At 44.7% G+C, this 22,218-nt stretch overlaps 1 protein-coding gene across 10 annotated transcripts in view; it reads left to right on the top strand.

Moving 5' to 3' along the window:
• The window catches only part of AAK1 (AP2 associated kinase 1), a 148,697-nt gene that overhangs the window by 95,544 nt on the left and 30,935 nt on the right, over positions 1-22,218 (top strand). For 5 of the 10 annotated variants that reach the window (XM_088470816.1, XM_088470815.1, XM_088470813.1 and 2 more), the window contains 5 exons: positions 5,894-6,051; positions 9,404-9,520; positions 10,090-10,188; positions 19,321-19,422; positions 21,648-21,749. In XM_088470816.1, the coding sequence (XP_088326942.1) occupies positions 5,894-6,051; positions 9,404-9,520; positions 10,090-10,188; positions 19,321-19,422; positions 21,648-21,749 (578 nt within the window). The remainder of the gene's footprint in view (positions 1-5,893; positions 6,052-9,403; positions 9,521-10,089; positions 10,189-19,320; positions 19,423-21,647; positions 21,750-22,218) is intronic. The other 5 variants (XM_088470820.1, XM_088470822.1, XM_088470817.1 and 2 more) reach the window with 4 other exon arrangements.

Raw genomic sequence — 22,218 nt, 5'->3', positions numbered from 1 at the left:
ACCCAAGTGCATCCTGGGAGCTAAAAGCTTTAACTGCGTGGTGCCCGGATTTGGTTCCCAACCTATACCCCAAGGTCAACCCTGTGGACCCTATGGACTTCGTAGAAACAGAGATAACAAAGGTAAGTTCTTACCATATCTCTTGTTTTTATGGCTTCCCTGGACATTCAGGATGTGTAACTGCATGTGTCTATTACACCATCCCACCAACAATTTCTAAGGTTTGCTGTCGCTCAACAACATTACCAATTTCAGGCACTGCTCTTTGGTCTATCAATGGCCCCTTGTGTCTTTACCAAAATAATGACGGCCTACCTCAGGCGTCAGGGAATCAGAATATTCCCATACCTGGACGACCTTCAGATATTGGCACAGTCTCCAGCTGTTTTACAACACCATCTCCAACTGACCATTGCATGCCTACAGGCGCATGGCTGGATCATCAATTGGAAGAAATCTTCTTTGTCTCCAATACAGCGGATGGTACATCTGGGGGCACTTCTGGATTCTCAGGCACAAAAAGGGTATTTCTGCCAGAGGACAAGATTTCGGCCCTAATATTGGGAGAACGCAAATTGCTACCAAGTGAAGGGTATCCATTCTATCAGCGATGCAGGTCCTGGGGTCACTGGTGTCAACCTCCGACATGGAAATATGCTCAGTTCCACTCCAGGTCCATGTATACAAAGCGCTCATCCTGTCAGAGGACTTACTCCAAGGCAGGCCGGTCCAGATTCAGTCTGACAACGCAACCACAGTAGCCTATCTCAATCATCAGGGAGGCACGCAAAGTCATGCAGCCATGAGGGAAGTGACGAACATTCTGATCTGAGCAGAACATCCTCTTCCGGCTATCTCTGCAATATTCATCCTGGGAGTCCTCAACTGGGAGGTGGACTTCCTGAGTTGTCAGGACATACACGCCGGAGAGTGGGCTCTCCATCTGGGGTTTTTTCAACTTCTGGTAAACAAATGGGGCCTACCAGACATGGACCTCATGGCCTCACGTCACAACCACAGGGTTCCAAGGTACGGGTCCAGGACCAGAGACCCCTCAGCCACCTTCGTAGACGCACTGAGATCAGACTTCAAGCTGGCTTATCTTTTTCCTTCGATTCCCTCCTCCCAAGGGTCCTCAGGAAATTCAAGCAGGAAGTAATACTGGTAGCTCCTGCTTTGCCCAGGAGCCATTGGTTCACTGACATACGGAATCTATCCATAGACATTCCGTTTCCGCTTCCTTTATGGCCGGATCTGTTAGCGCAGGGTCCCTGCCTGCATCCAGACCTACCTCGACTGTCTTTGACGGCGTGGCTCTTGAGTCTTCCATTTTAAGGGCCAAAGGTTTCTCCAGCTCTGTGATTCAAACGATGCTTAGGGCACTATAGCCTTCCTCTGTCCGCATCTATTACAGAGTCTGGCATTCTTTTGGTCAGTGGTGTTCCCACTGAAATTATGACCCTAACGTTTTCAGGGTTTCCCGAGTACTTTCTTTTCTCCAGGCTGGATTAGACCTTTGTCTCCATCTGGCCACTCTGAGAGTACAGGTTTCTGCATTGTCCGTTTGGTTCCAGCGAAATATTGCTTCTCTGCCAGATGTTAGAATTTTTTTTTTTTAGGGTGTTCTCCGAGTGCAGCCTCCAGTGGATTTTAAGTGGTTGACAGCGAAGACACTTTTTCTCCTCGTTATCGCTTCTGCATGCATAGTCTCTGATTTGGCAGCGCTCTCTTGTCGCTCTCTCTTTTTGGTTTTTCACCAGGATAGAGCTGTCCTCCATACATGGGCAGGTTACCTTCCTAAGATAGTGTCCCGTTTTCATGTCAATGAAGAGATTGTGGTTCCAGCTTTTTAGTAGGTGAAACCTCCTTGGATGTGGTTCGTGCTCTCCGTATCTATGTGGATCGTATAAACTCTTTTAGAAAATCAGACACTCTTTTTGTGTTGTATGGTTTTCACAAACGAGGCTGTCCAGCTAATAAACAAACTCTGGCTCGATGGTTGCATATGACTATCTCTCAGGTTTACACGCAGGCTGATCTCCTGTTCCAAACACGGCGACAGCACATTCTACCCGTTCTGTGGGACCATCGTGGGCGCTTCGTCGTGGTGCCTCTGCTGAATAATTGTGCAAGGCAGCCACGTGGTCTTCTGTCCACACTTTTTCTTAGGTTATACGCCTTTTACACTTTAGCCTCTCAGGATGCTTCGTGTGGGCGACAGGTTCTCCTTTCTGCTCAGGAGCGTCCCCACTCTTAGGGGATCTGCTTTAGGACATCCTCATGGTATCCCTGTGGATCCCTATGGACCCTGAAGCAGAAAATTAGAGTTATGGTAGACTTACCTTTTGTTAACTCTGTTTCTTTGAAATCCATAGGGTCCACAGGGCACCCACCCTGACGCACCTGGCTGCATTGGGTAATTTTTCTTTCAGTCACGGATTCCCTCATCTTGTGTGCGAGTGTTTCTGGTGTACATGGTTATTCCTTCTCCTCTTTCCTTCTCCTGCCTTGGGCTTGTTTACAAAACTGAATGCCTGTGGCCAGGGGCGGGGTATATGTGGAGGAGGACCTGAGGCATCCTGGGAGCTGAAAGCTTGACTGTTTGGTGCCTGGATCACTCCTACCACATTTTCCCCATGGTATCCCTGTTGACCCTATGGACTTCGAAGAAAAAGAGTTAACAAAGGTAAGTCTACCATACAGTCGGGTGCATAAATATTCGGACATTTGACAGAATTTTCATATTTTGGCCTCTATTCACCACCACAATGGCTTTGAAATGAAACAAACAAGATGTGCTTTAACTCCAGACTTTCAGATTTAATTTGAGGGTAATTACATCCAAATCAGGTGAATGGTGTAGGAATTACAACGGTTTCTATATGTGCCTCCCACTTTTTAAGGGGCCAAAAGTAATGGGACAAACTAAACAATCCTAAATCTAACTTTCACTTTTTAATACTTTGTTGCAAATCCTTTGCAGGCAATTACAGCCTGAAGTCTGGAACGCATAGACATCACCAGACGCTGGGTTTCATCCCTGGTGATGCTCTGCCAGGCCTCTACTGCAAATGTCTTCAGTTCCTGCTTGTTCTTGGGGCATTTTCCATTCAGTTTTGTCTTCATCAAGTGAAATGCATGCTCAATCGGATTCAGGTCAAGGGATTGACTTGGCCATTGCATAACATTCCACTTTTTAGCCTTAAAAAACTCTTTGGTTGCTTTTGCAGTATGCTTCGGGTCATTGTCCATCTGCACTGTGAAGCGCCGTCCAATGAGTTCTGAAGCATTTGACTGAATATGAGCATATAATATTGTCCAAAACACTTCAGAATTAATTCTGCTGCTTTTGTCAGCAGTCACATCATCAATAAATACAAGGGAACCAGTTCCATTGGCAGCCATACATTCCCACACCATGACACTACCACCACCATGCTTCACTGATGAGGTGGTATGTTTTGGATCATGAGCAGTTCCTTTCCTTCTCCATACTCTTCTCTTCCCATCACTCTGGTACAAGTTGATCTTTGTCTCATCTGTCCATAGGATGTTGTTCCAGAACTGTAATAGCTTTTTTAGATGTTGTTTGTCAAACTCTAATCTGGTTTTCCTGTTTTTGTGGCTCACCAATGGTTTACATCTTGTGGTGAACCCTCTATATTCACTCTTGTGAAGTCTTCTCTTGATTGTTGACTTTGACACATATACATCTACCTCCTGGAGAGTGTTCTTGATTTGGCCAACTGTTGTGAAGGGGTTTTTCGTCACCAGGGAAATAATTCTTCTGTCATCCACCACAGTTGTTTTCCGTGGTCTTCCGGGTCTTTTGGTGTTGCTGAGCTCTTCGGTGCGTTCTTTCTTTTTAAGAATGTTCCAAACAGTTGATTTGGCCACACCTAATGTTTTTGCTATCTCTCTGATGGGTTTGTTTTGATTTTTCAGCCTAATGATGGCTTGCTTCACTGTTAGTAACAGCTCTTTGGATCTCATATTGAGAGCCGACAGCAACTGATTCCAAATGCAAATGTCACACCTAGAATCAACTCCAGACCTTTTACCTGCTTAATTGATAATGAAATAACGAGGGAATAGCCCACACCTGTTCATGAAATAGCTTTTGAGTTGATAGTCCCATTACTTTTGGCCCCTTAAAAAGTGGGAGGCACATATAGAAACCGTTGTAATTCCTACACCGTTCACCTGATTAGGGTGTAATTACCCTCAAATTAAATCTGAAAGTCTGCAGTTAAAGCACATCTTGTTTGTTTCATTTCAAAGCCATTGTGGTGGTGAATAGAGGCCAAAATATGAAAATTCTGTCAATGTCCCAATATTTATGCACCTGACTGTAACTTATTTTTATTGCAAGCAAGAATAACTTGGCATATCATCATGCAGTACAGCATAAGTTTTAAAACATGGGTTTTCAGAAAGAAATCTGAGCTTTAACTCTCCAAGTCTCTACTCTTTATACAAAATAGAAGGGGTAAGTAAATTTGTCATGAAAATGTTTAATTTTATATAATCATTGGTCTTTATGTCCATAGCTTCAGATCATTAAATATAACTAATCTTAATAATTTAAACAAAGGCATTGAAAGTGAAACTACGTTTGGACATGGTCATTTTGTCTCCAAGCCATATGTGGCTATTCAGATATCTGACGCCCATCCTCATTCTCTTGACCTTGTGGGTTTTTGCCTTGCCTTCTTACTCATTAAATGCAGGATTCTCGTTTTTGTAATCTGTTTCACCCAGTTAGAGTACTACATTACATTGGGTTATTACTGTTGTTAAACTCCAGGATACAAATGTATTTAACCATCTGAAAGTCTTGAACATTTCAAATTTCTCATTTGAATGAAAGTAAAATTGAGAAATACATTTATACATTGAAAACATGTTTAATGCTTCATTAAGAAGAAGAGCATAAATATAATTTTCACAATATTAGACCTTTCACCCAAATATAAATTCAAGCAACGCTTATCATTTTATCTATTTGAGTGGATGCCTTAGATCAGGGCTCGACAAAACCCGGGGGCCAGGTCGCCATGGCGACCAGATTTGGCTGCCTGGCGACTAGGTTTTCAGCAACCCCCGGGCCCTATAGTGCAGACCGCGAGCGTGGTCCACACTACAGAGTAACAAACATACAGCCGTCAGCGGCGGCTGTATGTTTGTTATAGCAGCCGATGAGTCTGTCAGACTCTCATTGGCTGCTGAGTCCTTCACGGAGTGAGCCGCCTGGAGCTCACTCATGAGCTCCACCTTCCGGCTCACCCGCAGCAGGTTGGGAGAGACGTCATTACGTCTCTCCCATAGTGCATGGTGGCCAGGAGGAGCGGACAGCGGCGGTCGTCGGCAGGAGCGGGGATCAGGTTAGTTGCGTTTTTTTTTTTTTTTTAAGGGGCACTGCATAGGGGGGATGGCTGCTACTGTATTGACACAGCATATTGGGGGTGGCCGCTACTGGGGACACTATGGGGGGGTTACTACTGAGGTCACTGCATAGGGGGGGACTACTACTGGGGGCAATGCATATGGGGGGGCACTGATTAAAGGGACACTACATAAGGGACCACTACTGGGGGCACTGCAGAGGGGGGATTACTATTGGGGTACGCCATTAGTGGTGTGGCGATAGGGGTTGGTTGTCAGGGGCGTAAGTGGTCAGTAATGCTTCCCGGGGGGGAAGGGAGGGGTCTGGCTCCTACACTTTCATCCTGGCTCCTAAGTTTTAAAAAAATTTGTCAAGCCCTGCCTTAGATAGATTTCATCCAACTCCATTACATTTACTTAACACATTTTTTTCTTTATGCATTAATTCTCAGTCTCCTGAGTTTATAGATTTAATAACTCAGACCCTTCTTGTCTTTGTATCTTTTAGGTCTGCTACAACAACCCCCTCTGGATCACCAAGGACTTCACAGCAGAATGTCCACAACCCCCCCGAGTCCTCTGGTTGGAATCCGTTTGATGACGATAACTTCTCCAAACTCACTGCGGAGGAATTACTCAATAAGGACTTTGCTAAGCTAGGCGATAGTAAGAACATGCTTTATTAGTAATGTTGCAATTCAATTTTTTCATGCAGATTTAGGGGAAATTCAATTAGAGCCAATAATTTTTTGGGCAAATAACAGGATTTTAAAGCTTGAATTGCCTTCGAGCAATTCAATTAGATCCCGTTTTATTCGCCCGAAAAATTATCTGTTTTGGGCGAATACACAGGTTCCCTGATAAGTTCACGGATCCTATGTGTTAATGCCAGCACCTGCCCGAAAACCCTTATCAGGGATTTTTGGGGAGCCTGCTGATCTCCTGAAACATATAGTTATCGGGGATGTTTTTTTTGGAGCCTGCTAAACTCCTGAAAAGAAATGCCTGATAAGCAGCAGTCTGTGTGCCTGATTCAGCACGGGACGCAAGTGTGCGCACTCAAGCACTCGGCTGCTGCGTGTATACACTATTCAATGCATATGCACTGCAACCAGAGCATAAGATGTAGACGCCCAGCACTATACAATTTTGGCCACTTCATGCGTGCATCGAGTCATCTGACTGCATATGCCGCCGCACTGCCTTAATTATGCACGCCTCTATAACAGCGTCCCAACGCACAGGCGCGCCAGCGTTCACACGATAATCTCCTGTCACCATCCACAAACTGCACTTACTGTCAATATCGGAAGGGTCTGCGTACACACTGCGTGTAGTCTGCGTACCCATACCCAATCGCACGGGCTAGTTCGCGCACGCACAGTGCGATGCATGCGCGGTGCAAAATAATCGGCTGTGTGCGTTCTGTCACTTGCATTCCTTGCTGAATCAGGCCCTGTGTGCTATACTGCAATGGGACCAGGGAGTCTCGCTCCCCCCAACTCCCTTGATTTGCCCCTTGCTCAGGGGCTAACAGTGCCCCCGTCCTCATCGCTGTGCCAAAGAGTTGTATTTTGTCTTTTTTTTTTCTAAGTGGAATGTGGCCATGCCTCCTGCGATTAGGCCATGTCCCCAGATAAGTTCAAGCTTTGGGGTTAATTGATTGAGTCTGGGTGATCAATTAGCCAGTGGTTGAATTCCGCCCTTAGTGTCTCTAGGGTTACTGTTTTTTTTTAAATATTTTTTGAAGGGGAAAGCGGGTTCTGTGTTTTATCATACTGTGTTTTTTAGTGACATAGCAAATGAATGCTTGAAAAATTTAGATTGCCATAGACTTTTTTTTGTTTGGCAGAGATGACAGGATGTCAGCGGATAGGGTGCTACGGGACAGGCCCCCAGGGAGGGGGTTTCAGTGCAGAGTGTCTCAGGGAAAGATGGGCAGGATACTGAACCAATTTTCATAAAGGCTGCTTCATTTTGTAATGGAAAATCCTAGAAATAACCTGCACTTTGATTTATCTCAATCTGTTGAGCAATAACAAAAGCAAAATTTATTGGCATCATCAGTGCAAGAGATAGGTGTTGTACCAATTATTGGCAGAAGCGATTTCATTGTGGGCGAAGCCACAGGTAACAGCTAGTGTTGTATTATACTTTACAATACCTAGTGCAGGATGTTGTTTTTCAGCTACACATGATGTCCCACGCCACCTTCGAATTCTGCTCCAAAAGTGGATTTAGAATTGAGGAAAAGGAGATTATGAGGGTTGAATGTCTGTCTATAGGATAGACATGACTTTACGTGAGCCCACCCTGCACAGAGCTGTGTGACTGAGATGAGGGGTGAATGGTGTGGAAATTTCTGCAAATTATTTTAGTAAGGGTGCGCTTCATTTGCAGAGAACTGTAAAAGATGGTGTTAGGAAGACCAAACTCCTCTCGTAAAAATATTTAAGGTGTTTCTGGAGTAGATGTATCCGATAGAGATCAGCCCAAACATAGACCCTTACAGGGCTTAAGCACCTCCTTGAGGTTATCACTGCCCCAAATAGGAGAGTTGTGATCCAGCCCCATGCCTCCCGCAGACGTAAACACCAAATTCTAAATCACAGAACTTTCCTGAAGGACTAGTACAGTCTTCCAGGACATCTTCTTGCAAAAAAAACCATGCAAAGGGGAGATGGAGGACCCTGTCCTCTTCTAAAAAAGTGACATCTCAAACCAGTCCTGAAGTTGGGACAATTGTGTGTGACTAGAAATAAGCCTTTAAAATTTAGAAGGGCAAAGCCTCCCGTCGCCTGTGACCTAGAGAGTGTCTGCACCCTATTTTGTGATCTTTTTTTTTCCCTCTTTTACTGAGAGGGACACATTCCTACATATCATTGGTGATCCAGATGCGCAACATAGAGCCGGTCTTTTAAATGTAAATGTGTCCTGTAGAGCATTCGGGGATGGGGAGGGGGACCAGCCCATAGTTTTCCTAGTCAGTATCTTCTAAAGTGACACTTCATCATTTCCGCTTCTTCCGTGTAGGGGACATTCATTAGGACTAGGGTCCGGATTCAGTTAGCTGCAGTTTTTAATTTACCGCGTGAGGAAAAGGGTGGTAGCCTCTGGCTTTTAGGCCTAAAACTATTAAATTACAACTCCTTTTCCTTGCACTGTAATATTGCGGTTAACGCGCGCTAACCCATAGGTTCCGTGATGAGAACCCACAGCTATGGATTTGCGGCACCCGCTATAAGAACACTTACCATTGGTTTCTGTTTGAGCCTCCCTCAGGCTGGAACAGAATTCTGTGCTAAGTGCAGCCTGCGGGCTTACTGAGGGCTGCTGCGGGCTGTAATTGAATAGCCCAGGTTAATTACCGCAGCTAATTGAATTCGGCCCTAGGTGTACTTCTCAATTAAGATGAAAAATGCTAAACAGTGTGGCCCTCAAATGGTCCTAAGGGCCCTACATTACATTTATAATTTTGTTTTGTGCAACCAGTAAATAAATCTGGAACTATAAACAATATATATATATTTAATATTTCATCAGCAATTGATTGAACATCTCTCTGGGGTGCAACTGGCCTCCCTAGTGCAAGTATGAGCCACCAGCTACATTCAGCAGTGCTCAGTGTGCCAGTAATGGCTGTGGCACCCACTAGGTGGTACAGCGGTAGCGGTAATGCCGGTAGTATGTGCACAGGGTTCTTGGTAATATGCGAAAAGTAATGTCCACTAGCAAGTCAGCAATAGACAACATGCCTGCTAATATTTACAGCAGTAACTGTGTCGGTCAGTAATACGCTACATATACAGTAGTGATAAATAATATGTCACCAATGGCAAAGGATATAGATCTGGATATAAGTCAGGTTTTATTATGCCGTTATCACTTTCACCACTTCTATTTATTTTTTTAATCAAGTTAATATTTTAAGTTTAGCTCCACGGTATAATGGCGACCATGACCTGTGAGGCTGATGCCTGTGTGCAGTCTCTCACCTGCTGCTTTGTTTCCCCATTAGGTAAACCTCCAGAGCTGCTGAGCAGCTCATCAGAGGACCTCCTGTCAGGCTTCCCAGCGCCCCCAGCTGTGTCTCAGGCCGATGCTTTCGGACCCTCCCTGTTTTCCGGTGGAGCAGGTAACTATTCACACGTCATTGTCTCTTTGCTCAGCTGACATAGGATTATTATAAGTGATGGGCAATATGCTGGGAAAATCAGAACACATAGGTAGACACCAGCTTTATTTTTCTTTATAAAGCAGACTGTCATGGTATCAGCCCTTACATCGTACATCTCCCAGACAGGCCATGTTTTAACGGTTTACTTAACACATTATATAGGTACATTAATCTCATTGACCCACATCTTTTCAAACAAGAGAGTGTGAGATTTCTAGGTAACCACATTAAAAAGGATCATTATAGGAATGCAGTTCCAAAATGTAAAACTAAAAAAATGTAACTGTGATCGCACTTTACACTGGCGGTCAAATATTCACTTATTTCCTATAGTCTGGGGCAGTCTGAGAAAGAGCCACTGAGACAAGTAGTTAGAACCCTGCACGTCGCCTGTACAATTACAGGGAAAGGTGGCGATTGGATCTTGGAGGCTCTGTATGTGTCTGTAGCTTTACATCTATCTTCTCACCTGTCTTTCTCTCCTGTTGGTTTTCTCTCTGCTTATTTCCTCTCTTTCTCGTGCCCAGCTGTGGATAAACCTCTAGACGTGCAGGGGCAGGATTCCAGCCCCCCGCTGCACAAAACGCCAGACCCCTTCTTACCTCTTCCTCTGTCTGACACTCCAGGTAAATACACAGTTAGGAGGAAAGTGCTTGTGACCCAGGGGACGTTGTGTCATTTACTGTGCGATTTCCCATTTTATTTGCGCCTTTCAATTTTATTTTGTCCTTGCAATGTTTCCATTATTTGATTATTATCGGATTTGCCCACATTGTGAACAGGCTGTGTGTTATTGTTGTATGGATACATTATTGTGCTCCATAAATTATCTCCATTCACTGTAAAGTCTAGGCATTCAGGACGCTGCAAGTTATTGCTTACATGACTTTTTTTTTTTTTGAATCGTACTTCTCAAAAGAACGGAAAACACTTTTTAACATCAAAAGTACCATAAAAGTTTACGTCTTTAAATATGACCCCAATATACTGCTGTGGATTTGGAAGTGCATCGGTGTTATGTTCCTTGTGTGACAATGGACAGTTGTATTGGCCAGACCCACAGGATGTTTCAGAAACTTGAAAGAAGAGGATGTTGTTACTGCTACATGATGATATTGTCATACTGAGAGTGTGATGTTCTCCTTTCAGTAGTTCAGAAACTGTAGGAGCGGCCAAGATGTAAACAACAGTTGCCAGGACTTCCGACTGTTGGCTTAATGCGTTTCAGTGTCCCACTTTCATCAGTACAGTGTAACTGCGTTAAACGGAGATTATCACACACTGGGCTTACACTTAAGTGCACATTTTATTATGTATTTTAGGCGTAGTGCTTCAAATTCTGAATATAAAGCCTTGAAAACCAGCAGGGTTTATAAAATAGCAGGGCACAAAATAACTTTTTTTTTTTTCTTTTATGACTTCCCAGTTATGTCAGATTTGTTTATAGTTTGGTCTCCCAAAGCCTTTTTGATCTTCCAAAATGTAAACTTATAGTTCTTCTTCAATCGTCCATATCACCCAGGGCCGTACCAGGGCTAGAATACACCCTGTTGGCCTTGTCCCCAGGTACATGTGGCGTCATAGCGTCACATTGAGGGTGCTGAGCCACCAAGGCCCAGCAAGTGAAGGAGTGACCCGAGCATCTTATGAACACTTCAGGAGGCTCCACAAGGCTCCCGGAACATCCTAAGGACACTCCGGGCAGCTCTGCGGGGGCCTTTTCCAGGCACCCTGCAAGCCAAAAGCAGGTGCAATGGGTCAGCTACAACGCTGTCCCCTGGCCCTGTGTGCCGACATTGCTTGGCTCAAGCCTAGTTACGGCTCTGATGGCGCCCATTACAGTGAATAACTTACCTTCTAGTTTTTATAGAGACATGCTATATAAAGATGAGCCCCAGATGTTATATAATGCAGATACTCCCTGTATCTTTTCCTGTCTCTAGTAATAGATAGGTCAGGTAGTGTTTGTCATTTGTCTGTACTGCATTGGCATACTTCCTCTTAGTTCCCTGTGATACATCATCTGATACTGATCTGATATTGGTCTGAATAATGGGGGGGGGACCAGTTTGCTGCATCTGGTAACAGATCTGGTTCAGGAAATTCAAATCGTTTTTGATTTCAGTGGTTTGTGCATACGTACTTGCTATATCACTGCGCGCCAATGTGGAGACCAGGGTGAGGAGCAGTTTAAGGAGGACTTCTCTGTAGCATTTCCTGCCTTTGAGGGACATTTTGGCACATTGTGCCGCAGTAGGAACTTGTAGCAGAGTGAAGCCAGGGTAAAATCCCAAACCTGCTCTAGGTAAGCCCCTAAGTTAGGGATGCTTGATTCTTATGCATACTTTCTTCTGTTAGTCAAGTGTCTGATCTATTCAAATACTCCTGTGGAGATAGAGTTGTGAGGCCGTCTGCGATGGTCTTTTCCAATTGAGCCTGAAGAGTTCGTACTGATACAGCAGCATGCGGTTCTCAATCAATGGAAAAACAGTCCGCCTCCCCATGATACTAAAGTCCCTGGCAAAAACAGACTACAGTGACTAATAGTCAGAGTCAGTCCCCTCTGATACTGATAGGGAGCATAAGAACACACTATGGAGCTTGTGGGCAGCCAGCCCACATTTCTAATTTTTTCCTTTTTTCCGTTTTCCACATCGTTACTTCTATTCTTTTCTCATCTTTTCCCCTTTTCTACACTCTTCTTTCTATCAATGTAAAGCTTGGATGAACCTTCCTTATAGTAGGCAGTGACGTCGGCATTCATTTGTTCTAATGGTATTTTTTATGCATGGTGTTTAGTACTGTTGTGCTATTTTTCTCATGCAGACCTCTGTTGTAGGTCTTGTGTTTATTGTCATTCATCCACCCAATAAAATTCTATTTTTTTTTAAAAAGAAAAAAGAATGCACTATGAAGACATGGACTCATTCCATCAATGATCAATGGGCTTTAGATAATGTAAGGAATTATTGTAGGATACAGTTCCATCAATATCCAAAAATAATGTGCAGTCCAGAATTTGATGCTTTGTAAGACAATAGAAACTTTAATAACATTTTGAGCAATTACCCCAGTTCGTTCAGAAATGCCAAGGCTTTTATTCCAGATTATTCCTTGCCAGAAAAATCCTCAATAGTGCAAAAAGCTATCTTGGGCCTGAGGAGGCTCAACCTCCTTGTCATCCTTGACACCTATCATTGTCACAGTTCTGCATGGAGTCAGTGAATTCTATCCTCACGGCCATCAGCAAAGGTGATTTTCTCACATCCAGAAATATTCAATACTCTTGTTTTCAGTTCTCGCTGGAAGTTTTTCAGTCTCTGGATCATAGGGCGACGCTTCCAATTCATCAGGCTGCTTTTTAACCTGGCAATGTCGCCAAGAAGCTTTATCCAGTTTTGGTGATATTATGATAAAAGAGGGTCAAGATAAAGCATATTTTGACCATGTCCTGGTGATAGGAAGGTCAGAGTATGTTGTTAGTGCCAAGACTATGTAATAGGTAACTTTTTTAATAGTAGCAAAAATGCAACTTTCCCCATCACAGCATATAACAATCCTGGGTATACAGGTGAATACCAAACTTTTCAAAATACAGTAGTAGGCACAACAGCTGCAGATCCATCAACGGACAACAGCAAGAAATGGGCTTCAACTTTTGTGAATGTTTTCCTCCACCAAAGGGGAGGTCCCCTGGGCCAGGCCGCCCATGCTCACTCTTCAGATGAATTTAATAAACCTGTGGGCTGGGGATCTCAACTCCAGACAAATAGCAAGCTGCAAGGCACATAGTCATTGGAAAAGAAATAACTTCAAATAAAACTGCTGAGAAGAGCAGTATGGAAAGCAGCCTAACGCTTACATTAATAATTACACTGGGGAAATACCTCACAGTAATCTCAGATAACATGGTGGTGGCTTTCAGAAATTGCTAGTGAGACACCATAAGCAAAACTAATGATAGTTGAGGTAGTAAAGGTGATTTCTTCTTCAGGGTCAATAGGGTCCACAGGGAGACATTGCAGTGTAGGTGGGGGACCTGGAGGATCGGAGACCAACAGCAAAGCTTTTCAATCCCAGGATGCTCCGGTCCTTCTCCCTATACCCCGCCCACAGCCTGAAAACACTTCAGTTTCACTGGTGAACAGCGGGAGCTGGACCACCATTATAATATACTTTTTTTTTTTTTTTCTTTTACCAAACGGGTGACCAGCATCAGACTGTACTCCGGACGTCTGTGCTGCCGCCCCATCACCCCTCCACGGTGCCGTGACACCAAGCCTGTGTTAGGTACTCCCGGCGGGGTTCCGAGGTGGACTAGCTAGCAGGCTCCCCGGAATCCAGGGGACAGGTAAGGCGGAACCCCGCTCGTGGGGACCCGCGTCTTAGTGCAGGCTGGCACTGATGTGGACACTGGCTCGCCCACTACTCCACTAGATCACCGGGGCATAACGATACTGGCGCAGAGGTATATTACAAAGGCCAATGGACCCGGTGGTTAACGTCACTTTTGGCAATCAGTCTCCGGGAAACGCTGGGTCCAGTCTCCCTGTATATCTCTCCCACGGGTCAGGTTATACAGCGCTATATCCTACCAGCCACTGTGGTCTGTGTAGTTGATTTTAGTGCCCATTGCAGACATGTAATGTTTTTTTCTGCGTTTGTATGTGACTTGTGCTAGCGCTAATCTCTACTTTCTACTTTCTCAGTTTTTACCTGTCCCTTTTTCTTCTACTATGATATATACCCTGATATACTAAGGTATTGGGGATTCATTGTACCTCACATCTGCTATAAAATTGTGATGACTATCACATATTATATACTGCGGTTGCACACTACACTGTGCTATATATAGCGCGGTTGCACACTACATTGTGCCATATTACACTTACTGCAATGTGTTCATTGCACTGTATCATACTGTGTATTCTATGGGCTGCCTTTACACAAATGCTGGCAAAAACCTGCGGACCAAGTAGCAGTCCCCGTGGTAGCTCCCCCTATGGGATGGCCACAGCAAGTACCCCCTGCAAATTCTTTGCCTCCCCCGTGGTTAGATGTACTGTCTACTTCAGTACTGAGTTTGACTAATACCTCTACTGTTTTTCAGCAAATACTGCAAAAGGAGAAACCTTTACCTACTAAACGTACTTTGATATCTTCCCAATCCACACAGTTATCTGATTCTGAGATCTCATCTGAGGAGGCAGAAGACGCAGATCTCTCTCACTCTGATTCCGTCTCAGGAGAAGAGGAGCTACCCTGTAAACTAAATATACCTGCTCTTTGGAGAGCTGTTAAAACTATTCTACAAATAGAAGTGGATGAGCCCGCTGCGAAGAAAAAAACATGCACTTTTTAAGCATCAAAAGGTTGTTTTACAAGAGTTTCCTCACTCGGATCAGCTATCTGATCACATGAGCAAAGCTTGGAATATGCCCGGTAAAAGGTTTCAAATTTCAAAAAGGTTCAGTTCCTTTTACCCGCTTCCCGCTACTGATTGTACAAAATGGGAAGTTCCCCCAACGGTGGATTCTCATGTAACACGTCTGGTTAAAAATGCCACCTTATACATTCATACTGCAACTTCCTTGAAGGAGACTACAGATAGACGTATAGAAACGTCATAAATCTATATACTCTCTTACAGGAGCTATTACTCCTCATCCTTGGGCTATGGCCTGGGTGGCAAAAGCCATTGAGAGTTGGGCAGAGGCCCTAGAAGAGACTTTTCCCCCTCATGCTTCAAGGGAACAGCTGTCCCATATATCTCACATTAGACATGCAGCCTCCTACTTAGGCGAAGCAGTTATGGATACGGCTCTTCTAGCCTCCAGGACATCTGCCACTTCGGTAGTGGCCCGCTGCTCCAAAAAGTCATTCAGTCCTTATGGAGTAATAATTCGGGTTCCCTCCTTACAACAGGGCAAGGGCTATTATTCTACGCTTTTCTTAGTTCAGTAGCCCAATGGGTCTCATCGGCCTATCCTCAACCTCAAGTGTCTGAACAAATTTATTAGGGTACCCAGGTTTCATATGGAAACCCTCCGTTTTATTATCCTAACTATGGATCCTGGAGATTTTATGGTATCCCTAGACATTCAGGATGCTTACCTACATCTACCTATAGCACCTTCTCATCAACAATATCTCCGGTTTGCTACACTGCAGCCACATTACCAATCCCAGGCTCTGCCATTTGGCCTCTCAACGGCCCCTCGGGTCTTTACCAAGATCATGGCAGTTATGGCGGCCTCTCTTCATCATCAAAGGATCAGACTGCTCCCATACTTGGACGATCTATTGCTGTTGGCATGCTCCCCAGACACTCTTCACAGCCATCTGCAGGTAACCATTGCCTTTCTACAAATGCACGGTTGGCTGATCAACTGGAAAAAGTCTTTCCTGACACCCTCTCAAAGGATGGTACATTTGGGTGCCCTCCTGGACTCTCGAGTTCAGAGAATCTTCCTAACGGCGGACAAGATTTCAGCACTACAGCACAGACTACACAGACTGCTTCACAATCGCAGACTGTCGATTCACTCTGCAATGCAGGCCTTGGGATCAGTGGTGTCCACCTTCAACATGGTGGAGTTCGCCCAGTTTCATTCCAGGCCCCTCCAACTCCTGATGCTTTCCAGGTGGAATTGGCTACCCTATCTGCTCCAATCCCAGACGATGAGCCTCCCCACAGAGGTTCTCCTGTCCCTAGCCTGGTGGCTACAAACTTCCCATTTGAACCACGGTCGTGCTTTTTGGATCTTGGACTGGGCTCTCCTCACCACGGACTCAAGCCTCCGAGGGTGGGGCACAGTAACCGGCCAGCACTCCTTCCACGGCTGATGGTCCCCAGTCGAGGCAGTGTTGCCAATCAACATCCTGGAACTTCAAGCCATCTACAGAGATCTAACTCTGGTTCAGAATATTCTGAAAAACAGGCCAGTACAAGTACAGTCCGACAACGCCACGGCTGTGGCCTACCTCAATCACCAAGGGGGCACTCAAATTCAGTCAGCAATGACAGAAGTATCCCGCATTCTCACCTGGGTCGAACGCAATCTCCCAACCATCTCCGCAGTGTTCATCCTGGGGATTCTTAATTGGCAGGCGGATTTCCTCAGCCGCCACGACGTGCATGCAGGAGAATGGTCTCTACATCCAGAAGTCTTTCAGCTTCTAGTGGACAAATGAGGTCTTCCGGAGGTGGACCTCATGGCCTCCAGACACAACAACAAACTTCCAATTTATGGAGCCAGAACAAAGGACCCAAACACGGCCTTCATAGATGCCTTGTCGGTGAAATGGAACTTCCATTTAGCATACCTCTTCCCTCTAATATTCCTGCTTTCTCGAGTGGTTCGAAAATTCAGACAGGAGGGAGGCACAGTCATGTTAATAGCTCCAGCCTGGCCCAGACGTCACTGGTACTTCGATCTTCAAAGGCTCTCCATAGACATTCCTCTTCAGCTCCCTCTATGAGTAGTCTGGTTGTCTCAGACTCCATATCTCCATTCAGACCTAGCCCATCTGTCTTTAACGGCTTGGCTCTCGAGACATCCCTCCTAATGGCTAAGGGTTTTCTTGCCTTTCTTCAAGCTGGATTGGATCTAGGCCTCCGCCTAGTGTCTCTGAAAGTACAGGTCTCTGCTTTGTCTATCTGGTTTCAGCGCAAAATTGCTCCTAAACCGGATGTTCACATCTTCATGCAGGGTGTTCTACGAATACAACCTCCCTTTGTCCCCCCTGTGGCTCCATGGGATTTTTCAGTAGTGCTCCGAGGGCTTCAGGAACCTCCATTCGAACCGCTATAATCAGTGGATGTCAAATGGCTCACTGCGAAGACTCTGTTCCTTCTGGCTATAGCATCTGCCCGTAGGGTATCGGATTTAGGGGCGCTTTCATGTTTCTCCCCCCTTTTTGATATTCCATCAATACAGGGCTGTTCCTTCCCAAGGTGGTTTCTCGCTTCCACCTGAATGAGGAAATTGTGGTTCCGGCCTTTAATTCACCAGACCTCTCGGCAGGTGAGGCATCTTTGGATGTGGTCCGTGTTCTAAAGATCTACGTGGATCGTACTACTTCCATCAGACTCCCTAATCATATTATATGGATTCCATAAGAAGGGATGGCCAGCTAACAAACAGACTCTGGTCAGATGGATTTGCATGATTATCTCACAGGCAGACGGGCCTTCCTGTGCCGGCTACAGTCTCTGCTCATTCTACTCACTCTGTGGGTCCGTCGGTGTCCCCCGGTGTTCTGAAGATGTATTGATGTGATGGTAGGTGGATACGGGTGAATCGGCACAGAGGTGAAGGGGTCTCAGGGTGTCCAACTCCAACGCTTTTCGACCTGTGTGGTCTTCCTCTGGGAGTATGCATCTTCAGAACACCGGCAAGAAAAAAGAAGACTACAGCGAGCTCGCAGCTGAACAGGAAGCAGAGATTGGATAGTTAGTGGAGCCCATCCGAGTAAGTATCCTCTGTTCAGGGTAGCGTCCACGGCCCGTCAGAGCCAGGGCCGGTGGCGCCTCCCCGTCTGCTTGTCGGCGCACTTGGGCGCGATCCCAGTCCTGACCCTGGTAACAGGGGCAGTGTCCGTGATTGCGCGGCACAGCGCACCGCAGCTCAGAGTGATCCCCGCTGCCGGCCCCAGCTAGCCGTCCCCGGATTGTGAGAAGAGTCATCCCAGGCAACGGTAAATCCTGCCAAGGACATAATCCAAGGTACTCACATTGAGACTAGCGGGACGCCGCTAGGTCTCCCATATCCAGACTATTTACATCCAATATAGACCAACAGTGATGTGGTACTGGTGAAACCACGGCACATGTGATTTTTGATTTTTTTTCTATTCATTGACATTTAAACCTACATGCAATTTTGGCAGCACTGTTCATGCAAAGTGATTTTAGCAATTGTCTATTCCATTACCTCAGAAGTAGTTAAGATATTCATGTGAGGACAACAGAATTCCTCCACGTATGTGTGTATAACATATCACACAACTGAAATTCACTTCTGACAATTTTAACATTTGTATTATTGCTACCATGTTTTCTAGTATTAATTAAATACGATTCCTTTATATACTCTCTGTACTCATTAACACTCATTATTATGCATGATTTAGTATAGAAGTTGTGCGCAGCATCTGGTTATTTTTATAATGTGTGTGAGGAGATTTAAGAAATTACTGTATACATCACATCGTTGTAAATATACCATATCCATACGTTACGGATCCCATACATGTATTATAAAGACAGGAGTACTGGTAGGAGGGGCTGCTGTGCAGGTATTACACACTACAGAAGGTGCACTATGTGGAGTGGGAAGCTTTAGTTTGTAGTCTGGGGAAATTAAGTTGCAGACGTTTCAGAAGCAGCTTGTGTGCTTGTTAACATCTGTTTATGTGTGGAAATAGTGATGGGGTTTGTATTTGTAACATCTGTTTATGTGTGGAAATAGGGATGGGGTTTGTATGTGTAGCAGTGATATACACATCTCATCCCTGAAATGAGTAAAGGATAGGAGACTGTATCAGAAACTCCAATGGCCTGTGTCTGGGTAGGGTGGTACTGCATGTAACGTAAAGTAGGCAAACCAGACCCTGACCACCCCTCCCCCCAGCCACTGCAGGGTTTCTGCCTGTCACATGCATGATGTCTCCCAAGCTTTCCTGGCCCCTCATGAAATGCACTTTTTTATCCTCCCACATTTCTGTTATCTCTTTCCTCCTGCTTGGCCCAGAGAAACTGATTGAGGGTCTCAAATCGCCGGAACCCCAGCTTCTGCTTCCTCACCTTGTACCACTGGCAGATCCCTTTGGGAGCACCTCCACGGCTGTGAATGGTAAACACAGAGGGATGGGGCAGGACCTTATACTGTTTTCTTAATGAGTGACATTACAGTGTTCCCATTGCTTGCTTGCAGTGGTGGCAGCCATTTTGTGTTTTGAAAACATTTTTTGTTGAGCTGGGTACACACTAAAGGACGTGTGTACCCAGCGATGCGACACACGATCTCCTCTCTGACCTATTAGGCGGTCCATATACACCTGGCATTCCGGTGCCCGATATGCCGGCCCCCGCGGCATAGTGCTGCATGGGATCATCAGTCACATTGCCTGATTTGATTGTATGTACAAAAGATCAGGCGATGCGGCTGACAACCCCATGGGAGCGCGCACTACAAGATGTAGTGTATACACACTGCACGATATTAACGACTTGTCATTCCGATGCGTCGGAATCGGCTAAAATGTCAACAACATCGTGTAGTGTGCACCCAGCTTTAGAGTGCTGCCTATTCGGTCAGTATGAACGACTGACAGCACAGTGACTTCCTTACTTTGAATGTTGTTTCTATCCACAAAATGGCTGACATGGTTTGATAATCTACTTGTAAGCATGCACTATTGATAAATTATTATCGGAGAGTAGTGACATCATGAATTCAGCATATTTGTTATAGAAGACCTGCAACGGCATACTGTATATATTACTAGAAATAGCCAATCCCTCAATGCAAAGTCCTAGATATCTTTAAAGACCCCTCAGTTCTCTAATGGTGCATACACACGGTCAGATTTTTCTTCATATCTGAACGATAGCGATTTAAAAAATCATCCAATCGTTCATATCTGAAGGAAAATCTGACATATCTGTCAGATCTGTAAGATGAACGATTTGAACAATGCGCGTTCCCGATGGTCAGATAACGATATCTGACATCTGATGTGTTTGCAGTCAGACTTGGACGATTCCATTCATTTTAATGCAGTCAGAAATCGTTCAAATCATTCAAATCTTTGGTAAAATGAATCGTTCATCTGACAAATCTGACCGTGTGTATGCTCCAAAACCAGCATTCTGTGAGGTCTTGGCCACATAATTCTATGATTTATAATGCAATATGAGATTACATGGTCCTCCCTATTTACTAAGGGAAAGATTATTTCTAAAAAATATTTAATGAACGTGTACTTTGGGATATAAATATAAAATGTCATATAAGCAATATCGGACGCTATGATCCTGTTATAACATATCATCCACCAGCCTAAATGAATCCTCTTCTAGACATTTTATAGAGGCAGGCTTATGGAAGTGATCCATTTAGTAATTTAATTGGATGTTCACTTAACGTTTATAATTTTCACCATAATGTTCCTAGCAGAACTGGTTAAAGCCTGATGGGAAGAATTTGTAGAGGTCTTGGGTAGATGTGGAGGGTTTTGTACTTTGCTTTCATGTGTCTGTGTGGGCAGTGTACAGTGGTAATTCTGTAGCAGCATGCATCTGCCAAGTGTTTGTCTTACACCAGGGGGTAAAATTACTAAAGTGAGAGTTTTTAGAAGTGAGTTTTAAAAGTGATGTTGCCCATAGCAACCTATCAGATTCTAGCTATTATCTTCTAGAAGGTAATAGTTAGAATCGTTAAATATTAAGTAGAATCTGATTGGTTGCTATGGGCAACATCACTTTTAAAACTCACTTTAGTAAATTTACCCCCAGGTGTGGCTGTCCACCGATAGTATACATGAGTCTGACATAGATTAAAATGATCTGTTAAGATTGTTTCATTATGATCTATTATGTTTCAAAATAATATATTTGGTACTATATAAATTGTACATATTTGTTGAGGTACAAGTCTTGGCTAGCTGGGCACATTAGTACATCTATTCCCGCTATATCAGCTGAAGAGCCACAGGTAGCCTAAGATGTTCAGCAAGGAATAAACTGCTTATCGCACCTATGAGTTTCCCCGTGCATTAAAATACAGGGTCTGCAGTTTAACGCAGATTTGTACTCTTAACTCCAGAGCCTGCAAGAAAAAATCCTGCTTCTGGGGATTAGCGCGCAGGGTACCCGCTGCTGATTGAGTTGGGCAGCATCGGCTAATCGGGGTTAATTGGATATGCCCCCTAGTGTATATATTCTATCGACACTGCTTCTCTATACCTTTTTAGACTTTTCTTATGTCTCTCATTTCTGTTTTCCTCCGTTTCTGTCCTGTCTTCTCCTTTGGCACGGCTTGGCGGCCTCTGCTTCCACCTCTCTTCACCACACAAGGGAAAGCAGAGCCTATTGTGGAGAGCCTCATTCCTGGGCTGGAGCCTCCGATGCCCCAGCGTTTAGCATCCCAAGCCGACTCCATTGCTTCAAATCGCACAGGTTGGTGGTGGTCAATTCTGTACAAACTGTCTTCTTTACCACTGGGGCTACTGTTTAACATTTTTATTAGCTTATAAATGTGCCTGCTATGATAAGCTCATCTTGATAACATCTATTGGGTATGAACTAGCGTCCACTGGAGGTGGACTGTAAGCGGCCTTGTTGAATGTTGATGTCTTGCTCCAGCACCTATGGTTAATTGACCATCATCAAAGTGTACCTTTACAGCCCGTGCTCTGGAGACGGCGTAGGAGACCTGGCCGTTATAGTGCATATGGCAGCCAGATACTTGCCCGTTATCAAATGCTGACAGCTGTAAGGAGAGGAACATCTCAGGGTCTTTCTATTTCTGATAGAAAAAGGGGCAACCTGGATCAGCAAGAGGTTACTCATTTATAAGATGATCTGCAAGTGATGAATGCTCTAGCCACAACCTGAATGTCTATATGCCCATTGACTAGTGTCTGAG

The sequence above is a fragment of the Taudactylus pleione genome, unplaced genomic scaffold (genome assembly GCF_031769625.1).
Source record: "Taudactylus pleione unplaced genomic scaffold, aTauple2 ptg000105l, whole genome shotgun sequence".
Classification (NCBI taxonomy): Eukaryota; Metazoa; Chordata; class Amphibia; order Anura; family Myobatrachidae; genus Taudactylus; species Taudactylus pleione.
Note: the sequence above shows the minus strand (reverse complement) of the source record. Positions and strands in the feature narration are given on the sequence as shown.